At 38.5% G+C, this 10,932-nt stretch overlaps 1 protein-coding gene across 1 annotated transcript in view; it reads right to left on the bottom strand.

Annotated features, from left to right (window-relative positions):
• Positions 1 to 2,056: 2,056 nt before the first annotated feature.
• Cul5 (cullin 5) overlaps positions 2,057 to 10,932 on the bottom strand; it is a 49,967-nt gene continuing 41,091 nt past the window's right edge. The window contains exons 16-19 of the mRNA XM_052188328.1: positions 10,339 to 10,500; positions 9,598 to 9,716; positions 8,731 to 8,854; positions 2,057 to 5,445 (exon numbers count right to left, since the gene is read on the bottom strand). Coding sequence (XP_052044288.1) covers positions 5,251 to 5,445; positions 8,731 to 8,854; positions 9,598 to 9,716; positions 10,339 to 10,500 — 600 coding nt within the window. The 3' untranslated portion in view covers positions 2,057 to 5,250. The remainder of the gene's footprint in view (positions 5,446 to 8,730; positions 8,855 to 9,597; positions 9,717 to 10,338; positions 10,501 to 10,932) is intronic.

Genomic DNA, 10,932 nt, shown 5'->3' with positions numbered 1-10,932 from the left:
CCTTTCTAAATGCTAATCGTATTTTTTTTAACTGCTAAGCCATAAGGTCTGCTTATTTTGTTTTGTTTTGTTCTTAAAGTCAGAGTCTCATGTGGATGCTCTCAATCCTACTAGGTAGTCAAAGATGGCCTTGAATCTATACTCCTCCAACCTCTGCCTTTAGATTGCTGGCAACAGAGGTGGGTATTGAACCTAGGGCTCCATATAATCTAGACAAGTATTCTACTAAGCTCCATCTTCACTATGAAGCCTACTGTTTCCTTGGATGGTGGGGGTGTGCCTTCCTCATTAAGATACTCACTATATCAAAATGCCTCAGGTCATCACCAAAGCTTTGCGCCTGTGTAAGCCTACACATCTTCAACATGGTTTTTGTTCTGTTGTTGTTTTGGGTTTTTTGTTTGTTTTGGAGTGTGTGTAATAGTCAAAGAAGGAGTGAATGTTCCACAGCATGTATGTGGAGATCAGAAGATAACACAGTGCAGGAGTGGGCACTCTCTTTTCATACCACAGGGCCCTGGGATCAAACTCAGGTTACCGAATTGGTAGCAAGCTCCTTCACCCACTTAAACCCAAGGCCTAGCGAAAGGCAGCAAATACTCTTAACTGCTCAGTCACAAGCCCCTCAAAATTTTGTGGGAAAAAAAAAAAACAAGCAAACAAATTTAAGCTCGGTGTAGCACACACATTTTAAACCCCCACTCAGGAGGCAGAGGCTGGCCTGGTGCACATAGTGAGTTCTAGAACAGCCAGGACTATGTAGAAATCTATGTCTCACAAAAAATAACAGATTAACATCTTATTCTAGTACACTAGATATTACCAGGATTCTGTTGTTTGGTGAAAGGTGTTATCTTTATATTCTTTAGAAATGCCTTTATGTACAAATAGTTCTTCTATCCATAAATTCCATTTTCCAAAACCAACTAAGTTTGTATTGTCAGTCTTTGTAGCACACATGCTGCAGTGTTTGTGGGTCAGATGGTAACTCTGTAGGGTGGATTCTTTCCCACTTTTATATAGGTTGTGGGGACTGAACACCAGCTACCATGCTTCACAACAAATGCCTTTACCCACTGAGCCATCCTGCCGGTGCTTTAGCTTTGTTTTTGTCATCCTGTAGTCTAAGCTGGTTTCAGACTCCTTATATAGCTAAGTAGAACTCTGAGCTCAGGATTCTGCTGCTTCCACTTCCCAAGTGCTGGGAAATTAGAAGTGTGTTACTACATACCATACTTCTGTTTTAAACCTATTGTCATTGACTGCTATTTATTTCATGAAAATTCTTTCATAGAAGAAATGTCTATCCAATACACATCCAACTGTTTTAATGTTGCCTGCTTCTAGTTGTTGACTCCATTCTCGTCTGTATGATTCTGGTCTTTTCTAATTTAGCTCACTGGAAAGCCTACTGTTTCCTGGGTGGTGGGGGTGTGCTTTCCTCATTAAGATACTGCATTGGGCGGGACTGCCAAAGCTTTGGAATGCACTTGTGCAAGCCGCCTAAAATCTAAGCTTAACTATTAATCTTGGTTTGGCTTGGGTTAACCTCATGTTTTTTTTTGTTTTGTTTTGTTTTGTGTTTTTTGTGGCTTCAATTCCCAGTCACCCCTATTCTTCAATTCCCCCAATCCCAGTGAAGGCAAAAGCTCTAGCCATTAGGAAGTCACACGTATTCATTCACCCAAGTGTCATGTCTTATTTCTGTATGGTGGCTACAATTTACTATTATATCCCGACACATAACAAGATGTTCTTCCTTGAGACGGTGTCATGATGTTTGTCTATATTAGTCTTGAGCTGGGCCTGAACAATCAGCTACCACATCTTCCCAAGCAGCTGGATGACCAGATGCAGTCCTCCCCAACTGAAACAATTGTCACAGATTTTAAAGACAGGCTAGCCCTGACTGGCCTGGAACTTGCCAGTACACCAGGCTGATCCTGAACTCAGAGATCCCCTGCCTCTGTCTCTGTAATGCTGGGATTAAAGGTACACGATACTGCCTTGGCTGGCCTTTTATGGTAGAACATCAAGATTTTCTGGCTAGAAGAAATGTTTTATATTACACTTTTATTTTGCAAGAAAATAAATTATACAACTTAAAAAATAAAATCCAAAAATTAAGCAGTTCATCAAAATATTTCAGCCTACTGCATACAGAAACTGCTACCGTGGAAAACTGTACAGTGTCATCTCAGTATGTAGTGGTGCACATTCAAAACTGTACAGGTCATGATAGAGACTACACCTCAGGAACTCTAGACCACACATAGTGTAGATGACAGGAACACTCTCAAACCATGTTTCTCTCATAACTATGACCTTAGGAAAACTTATGGCAGCATCCCAGTCATTCACACAAAAACAGAAGAGCCGGCTTGAGTTTATGATAGCAAATCTTTCTGTAAACTAGCAAATATTTCACCCATATTGAATTTGAAAAATTTGCCCTTGGAGCAGAGCTAATGATATCATATTCAATTTAATGAAGAGTTAAAAAAAAATAAGAATGATTAGCATTTCACCTTTTTGGAGACTTTAATATTTATGCACAGAGTAAGAGCTTTCAGTGAACAACAGGCTGGTAAACTCAGGGATCTCTTCCAGTAATTGTAAAATCTAGGAGACTTCAGAATTTAGTTGAGGATCCTTATAAAATTATTAGAATGATGATGACCCCACATTTGTCTAACTGTGCACATCCATGAGTCTACCCTTTCCACTGCATGAGTCTATTCCCTGTCTCCCTACTCTGGCCTTGAGATGGTGACAGGTTAGCATTTATAGATGGTGCCACCTTAGGTAGACAGAAGTGTTCAAATCTGAGCCTGCCGTACCAGTCACTTCAAAATGTCTCTGTGGTGTGAGTGGGAGCTGGGCTTTCCCTCCCTCTCCTGTGACATGCTTGGCCCTGCTCAGACAGCAAGTGTGAAACCTGCCAGGAGAGGAGAAGTCAGAGGGAACACTGTCAGTGGTTCTGAGCCTTCAGAAAACTCCTGCTCAAGGAGTTTGTTTAAATTATCAAATCTATTCATAACATTTAAAGAAAATTTCAACAATGGTACAGGCACCTTGTCAACTAAATAGTTTTGATAAACACCAAAAAGTAGTTACACTTTTGTATATATATTTTAAAAAAAGGATGAAAACTGTTAAGTCTGTGGTATTTACTGCTGCTCACTCCCCAAAGTACAATTAGGACATAATTAACTATTAAAAAATTTATAAAAATTTAATAAAAAAACTTTGCTATGGATTTAGTGTTACCCACTTTGCATTAAGTTTGCCTTTATAAATCAATACATCACAGCTCTCATTCTTAAATGACCAAAGTGATTAGAAATTTCAAAGATGTTCTAAGAAAAATTATGGTTTAAAATGACAAATCTTAAACATTAAGAAATGGCCTAAAATGTCTCCCTTGATTGTCTCCTCCTTTGGCATTCTGGTATTGGGACAGGAAAATTGGCCAACACCAAGCTATTGAACAGAAGGGCCACAGTCATAAAACTGTCCCTCTGAATTCTGGATGTACTGTCATCCATGTCACAGAGCAGCAAGCACAGAGTGCTCCTCACACCTGCTCTAGCCTTCACCTCAGAGCTGCGGCAGACGGTAAGCACACACGCACCTCCAACTTCCTATGAGTTTCAAAACAGATATATGACTATAATTATTGAAACCTTAAACACCTAACATACACTTTACTTCTTTCCAGCAAGAAGCTCACAGCTGCTGAGTGGCAGGGCAGGTCCATAGCCCACTGTGGTGATAGAGTAATACTGTAAGCTTCTCGGCACTCCATTTTCTGCTAGCTTCAGAACCACACTTCAAAACACTACGTAACATCAAAAATTCTAAAATTTGCAAGAAAACTTGAAACGTGCACCACGATGAGTAGAAGTCCACAGGGAGCCATTCTTCCTGCGGGGGAAGAATTCTCTTCAGTTGCTCAAGTCCTCAATTTCTAACTTTCCACTGCTCTGTGAAGTCCTGAGTCACCACTCTGGATTACCGAGAGGAGCAAGGTAGGTGTTGCCCACTGAACATTTTAAAAATGTTTATTTTTAAAATATATAAATATATATGTACATATTTGGCAAGGTTACTGTTCATGTTAAGACTAACAACTCTGAGTGCTTTTCAGGTTGCAGGTCGTAATCTCACCTTTCTTCCTGCTAAGTGGCAGGTAATTATTATTTTTAAATAGAGAATGTCTTTCCAGAAAACTGAGGTGGTAAATCCCTAATCACAACACTTTCAATCACCAAATAATCTATGCTACAGGTTAAGAAAGCAATTCTCTCACTGTACTGTATCAGAATATTTCTGCATTGTTTTCAACAAATTTAGGTACAGTTTAATAAATATTAGGTGTATGAATATTAAGTGTATTAGTAACACACTTAATGTTTGCTTTGAGATCCTGATTCTGCAATCAGTGATGGGCCTATACCCATAAATGTTTTAAATGAAGTAACATTCATTATAAACTTCATGTTTTCAAAACAAGCTCTCCAGCCATATAAGGTTTAAAAAGAAAATTCCAAACTGTTATCATTTAACAACAAATAACTAAACAGCACTCTCCTGCTCAATAAAAATCAGGATTTGTAATCAGGTATAAATATTTAATACCATTTTCAGGTTACCATTAAGATCCAGTCACTAAAGTGAGAGCGTGTTTGACAAACAAATTGACACTGGCGCACGTGTTTTCTCCAGTGTGCCTGCCCTTGCCCAACACGGTGTTGACAATTCACTCTTCTCATCAAAAGTAGCTGAGTGCTACCTCTAGCTTTAATTGCATTAAAAAAAACCCAAACAAACAAACAAACAAACAAAAACCCCCAGCATTTTTCAGTGCATGACTATCTGAAAACCCTTCCCTGTGCAAGTGTATTCCTTTGAAGAGGAAAGGGGATATAAGAAGCAAAAAGAACCCACCCTCACCATTCCAAAATGTTATTTCTCTAGGTGGATAAAAAGTGAATTGACTTTGAAAGTTCATAATGGGCTCTTCATGAATGCAAGTTTCTCCACAGAACAGCATGCTGGTAAAGAGTGTGCAACATGAAGGGAATGCCATCATGCTAACTAACGTGACTGGCACAATAGAGTCGTTTTGTAAGGTAAGGCAGAGTTTAATATTTATGTAATCAAAGTCCAAATAAACCTTCCTGCAGCTGGGACTGGGACGGCCTCCCGCCCAGGACTCCGGGTGTGCGGCTGCGCAGGCAGGGCTCACTACGCCATGTATATGAAGGTGTTGATGTCGGCCTCGTCCCTCCGGATGTACTTGTGCTCGATCAGCCACTCGATTTGTTCTTTTATCATTTTCTTCTGTGGTAAGAACATGTTTTTCAGAATTTCTACTAATTCAGTCTGTAGCTGAGCATTGCTAATTTTCTTTCTCATTTTCATTATTTGTATGATGGCTTCCTAAGAGAAAAATGAAAATAAAGGTGCATTAATATGTTCAACTAGTTTGAGCAAAGCAAACAAGTAACGCTCTCCACATTATCTTCTAACACCACCACACTGCCCAGCAGCCCCTAGGCAATCAGCTGCAGATTTCTCAGCAGCTACAATTTTTTTCCATTACACTTATTACAAAGATTTTGAAAGTACAGGAAGCCAAAATAAACGTATAACCTCTCTATTGTTTTATAAAAATTAATAATGCATTTGAATGTTTGTTTCCCTGTATGACTGTGCACCACATATAAGCCCGATACCTGAAAAGGCTGGGAAAAGAAGCATTGGATCCCCTAGAACTGGAGTCACAGTCACAAGCAAATGCGTGGGTGCTTTACCAGCCCAGGTGGTAAAGGCGCTTGCTTGCTAAGAAGCATGATGACCTGAGCTCAAGCCTTAGGACCAACATGGTGGAAAAATACTATCAATTCTTAACAGCTGTGCTCTGACATATATGCACACAGGATCACACACACATACAAATAAATAAATCTCTAAGACAAAGGGCTCCACCTATACAAGTTTGCCTCTAATACTAAGATCTATCTTTGTTAACAGAAGAGAACCATGGGTATCTACTCTTAAAAGTAAACACTACGTATTAACTAGACTAATAAAGTGATAACAATATTTCTGCAGAAAAACATCCTGTTTTTACTTTTATTAATTTAGTTCATCTTTTTGATATTTAAATGTTTCTAAAGAAATCAACATTTTCATCTAAGTCAATTTTACCAATATGGTCTTGGTGATTTTTAAACTACATAGACGCTGGCAATGACATTACCTGCAAAGTAGAACTGCTATAATCACCATTCAATTTTAGCTTTCCTTAGGCAACTAGGAGCCTTAATAGAGACTAGTAAAGGAAATGTGAAGAGAGAGACTTGGTTCTCTGTATCCATGAGCTCCACACCCACAGACTGGATGAACAAGAGAATTATGAGCTGACTATGGTGGCCCATGCCATTAATCCCAGTTAGATCTCTGAGTTTGAGATCAGTCTGGTCCACAAAGTGAGTTCCAGAACAACCAGGGCTACACAGAGAAACGCTATCTCAAAAACAAAACCAAGCAACCAAACCAAAACAAACGACAACCAACCAACCACAAAACTATAGTTAGGCCCATGATAGTTGCATCTGTATTAAACACACAAACTTAAACATTGCCTCCTAAACACAGTATGGTGACTATTAGGTGCTATGATGACCTAGAGATTATTTAAATATATGGTATAAAATCTGTAGGGTGCAAATTCAACTCCTACACATTTTATACAAGAGATTCTGGGACCTGCAGGAAATCCCTGAGCCTTGCCCTGTGGGCACTGTATTTAACACCGGGTACTAATGACACAAACAGGCTCAGGGACCTGGCAATACTCAGCAGGATGAAATCCCTTCAACTTCCCAACTGTACTGTGCAGGTATGACAGTCTTTTCATTGGTACTAGCTAATTTATGATACATCCAGTTGCAAGGCTTTTTATTTAAGTTTTTTGTTCATACACTATATGTTACATGTTTACAAGTACACGCCATAGCAAGCATGTGGAGGTCAGAAGACAGCTTTCTAGCCAGGCAGTGGTGGCGCACTTGGGAGGCAGAGGCAGGCGGATTTGCGGATTTCTGAGTTCGAGGCCAGTCTGGTCTACAGAGTGAGTTCCATGACAGCCAGGGCTACACAGGGGGTGGGGTGGGGTGGGGTGGGGTAGACGGGACAGCTTTCTAAAATCAGCTCTCTCTCTCCCCATCTTTTGTTTGGTTGATTGGTTGGTATTTTTGAGGCAGAGTTTGTTTCTCTGTGTAGCCCTCACTGTCCTGGAACTCATTCTGTACATCTAAGTGGCTTCCTGAGATCAAACTCAGACCACCAGACTTCTGTTACCTGATGAGTCATCTTGTCCAATAATACCAGACTTTTGATCAGATTATAAATAGGGTCTTACATCAAAAATACAAAGAAAGAAAAAAGCAAATCTGTCCATCCAGGAATGTGAAGATTATAGGACCATAAAACCTTCTAATCTTTGTGTTTCAAACTGTATTGCACTGGCCAGAATTTTGAATAATATTAAATAAAAACTGTAAAAATATAACAAAAAAAGCAGTCCTATTAAAACTTTTTTCTAAAATTAAAATATCAGTTTGCAATACATTAAAAGTTTTAGAAACTTGTTTGTATGTGTATACACATACATAGTGCCGCACTCCTACACATGCAAAGGTCAGAAGACAACTGTGGGAGTCAGTTTCTTCCTTACATCAAGAACATTCCTGGAACTGAACTAAGGTTGTCAGTTGCATTACCTATTACGCCATCATCTGACAAGCTCTATTTTTTTGTATTATATTGTATTTATTTTCATGTAGTAGAGAGAACGACTTCCTTTTTTTTTTTTCTTGGTGGTTTTTTTTTGTTGTTGTTCATTTTTTTTTTTTTTTTTTTTTTTTTTTTTTTTTTTTGAGACAGGGTTTCTCTGTTTAGCCCTGGCTGTCCTGGAACACACTCTAGGCCAGGCTGGCCTCAAACTCAGAAATCCGCCTGCCTCTGCCTCCCAAGTGCTGGTATTAAAGGTGTGTGCCACCACTGCCCGGCCACTTTCTTACAGCGTCTGTTCTCTCCTTCCACCACATGGGTCCCCAGGACTGAGCCATCTTTCTAGTAATATTTTTATCATGTTCAGATGCCATCATATTCCTAATTTTAACATATTTTTCAAAGGAAAATATATCAGATAATGCTTCTTTGTTCTGAGTAAAACAAATTTCCTATGGGCACATTACAATTCAAAATTAAATTTTAAATACTTGAATTCTACAGATTCTAAGTTGTTGCTGAGATGCATTTATTCAGCTGGGTATCAAAAAGAGACATAAGTAAAAACCAAGGTTTTATCCACAGAATACATCAGAAACCTCCAATCCATAAGAACATTTCTGATAGTAATAATTAAATTAAATTAATTTTTAATTACTAATAAATGAACATTAGTTCTTATTTACAAATAAATAACTTTCATGGCTTTTAATTCAATGTTTGAAGGGTTTTGTTCAGTTTTTTTGGAGGCAGGGTCTAGGTAGCCCTGGCTTTCCTGAAATCCTCTATGGACCAGGCCTTATCAGTCTGCTTCTAATTCCCAAGGACTGAGGTTAAAAGACTATGTCACTATGTCCATCTTTGATGTTTTTTTTTTTTTTCAAAGAAGCTTTTAAGAATTCAGACATTCTTTCTCCCTATACAAACCTGGGTTCGTAATATTCTTAGCTGAACTATCCCTTCATTTTCTTCTTCTCTCATTCGTTCTGTAGTGAGCTGCAAGCGTCCAATCAAATTGATTTTTCCCCTTTTCTGTACTTTTGCATTTTTTCTACAAAAAAAAAAATGAAAGCGTTAAACATTTATTACATCATAATGTCTGAAGTTTTAGAAGAATTCTTTTTTTTTTTTTTTTTGATTTTTTGGATTTGGTTTTTTTCAAGACAGGGTTTCTCTGTATAGCCCTGGCTGTCCTGGCACTCACTCTGTAGACCAAGCTGGCTTCGAACTCAGAAATCTGCCTGCCTCTGCCTCCCAGAGTGCTGGGATTATAGGCGATATAACCTCTGCTGACTAGTAACTGCATTCCTCAGAAGACAACAAATTACATTGCCCTGAAAACAATAATAATTAAAGCAAAAGAGGCTTTTTTTAAAGATTTATTTATATATATGAGTACACTGTAGCTGTCTTTAGACACACCAGAAGAGGACATCTGGTTACAGATGGTTATGAGCCACCATGTGGTTACTGGGAATTGAACTCAGGACTTCTGGAAGAGCAGCCAGTGCTTTTAACCACTGAGCCATCTCTCCAGCCCAAAGCAAAAGAGTTTTATACAGCATTATCTTATTAAGTCTTCAGATAAACAGCTCTGCCTAAACAAAGCTGTTTTATCCAGACCTTTTGGTCTTTACTTTTTAATTAAAAAATAAAATGACAACAGATTTAGTGATACTATTCATTTACTGTTTTTAACATCACACATGACAAATAATTACATTAATAAAAATAAAGCACTGAAATTGAACACAGTACTTTCCATTTTAAATCAAGCAGCTTGAACTTACTTACATTAAACTGAAGTCCTGGTTCACTGAGAAAAGGGTGCCTTCTGTAAAATCTTTGGGTGAGTTGACTTGAGGGTCATACAACAATACTTGCCGTTTGAGCTTGGGAAAAGCTACTAAAGACTATGAAGAAAAAGAAAACAATTAATACCGTAAGTTATACGGAGTGATAGTTTCAACTCTCCCACACAGGCAAGAATGACTTCTAGACAATCTATAACCCACACTCATGCAGTAAATGTACGAAATCACAACCCAAAAGTTATGTAGAGCCTCCAAGCATGTGCCAATGTAAACGGATGGTAAAGAGGGGAAGGAAAGCCAGCTCCGAGACAGCAATAAATGTTCTCTTACTGCATACAGTGACATGAGCAATTAGGACTGAAACAGGACTACAGGAAGCTACCTGCCAGTAAGGTGGAGGCAGTTCTGTCCAGAGGAAACAGTTTATTCTGGAGATCATACTACAGAGTCAGAATTAAATGCTCTTATAATCAAGAATATCATAAGCAGTTTATAAACTGAGAAGAAGTGACTCATCTATTTAGTAACAAAAATCTTTAAACAGTAATAAATGCAGTGCTTAGTTATGTAGTTCAGTGAGGGATGTATGCCTAAGGTGTACAAAGCCCCGGAGTTAACTCTCAGCACCAAAACCCAGTTTTAGGAGCCAGCCACATATTCCCAGCTATGTGACGACACAACACTATTTTAAAAACAAAGCCAAACAGATAATAAAACAAACCCATAAAGTCCTTCTAAGTTCAGCGTCAGGGAGTTCCGTTGCAAGTTTCAGATTTTCAAAGCTGATTTTTTCTCTGGGCCTTTGGTTCCATGCAAACAGCACAGCCAACTGGAACGTGGTTACTTCCAAATCGTACTGCCCTACTTCATTCTTAAATGTTATCTGTAATAGATAATGGGCTTCAATAAGTAACTCATTTGTTCATGAAGCTTATTCCAATACCTAATAATGTATATAAGATACTATGGGAAAAATGAGATTGCTAGTTTTTTCCCAAGACCCATTCTTTCTTACACATAGGTAATAATCTTAGCACACATAAATGCATCTCCCAGATTTCCCTGCAGCTCAAGGTGGTCATATGACTTCATTCTGTCCAATGGGTTTGAAGTAGAAATGGTGAGGAAAATGTTTATCAATTACCTTAAAAGAAGGTTCTCCCTTCTTTCCCTCCTTTTTGCAGGAAGACAGAGAATTGGGGATCAGACTGGATTCTACAGTCAAGAGCATTTATTTGGTAAACAAACACACTGATAAAAACTACAGTCCTGAAAACTAGGGGGAGAGCCACTGTTACTGTTCTTACCTTTTTGT

This window comes from Apodemus sylvaticus, chromosome 7 (assembly GCF_947179515.1).
Source record: "Apodemus sylvaticus chromosome 7, mApoSyl1.1, whole genome shotgun sequence".
NCBI classification, from domain to species: domain Eukaryota; kingdom Metazoa; phylum Chordata; class Mammalia; order Rodentia; family Muridae; genus Apodemus; species Apodemus sylvaticus.
Note: the sequence above shows the minus strand (reverse complement) of the source record. Positions and strands in the feature narration are given on the sequence as shown.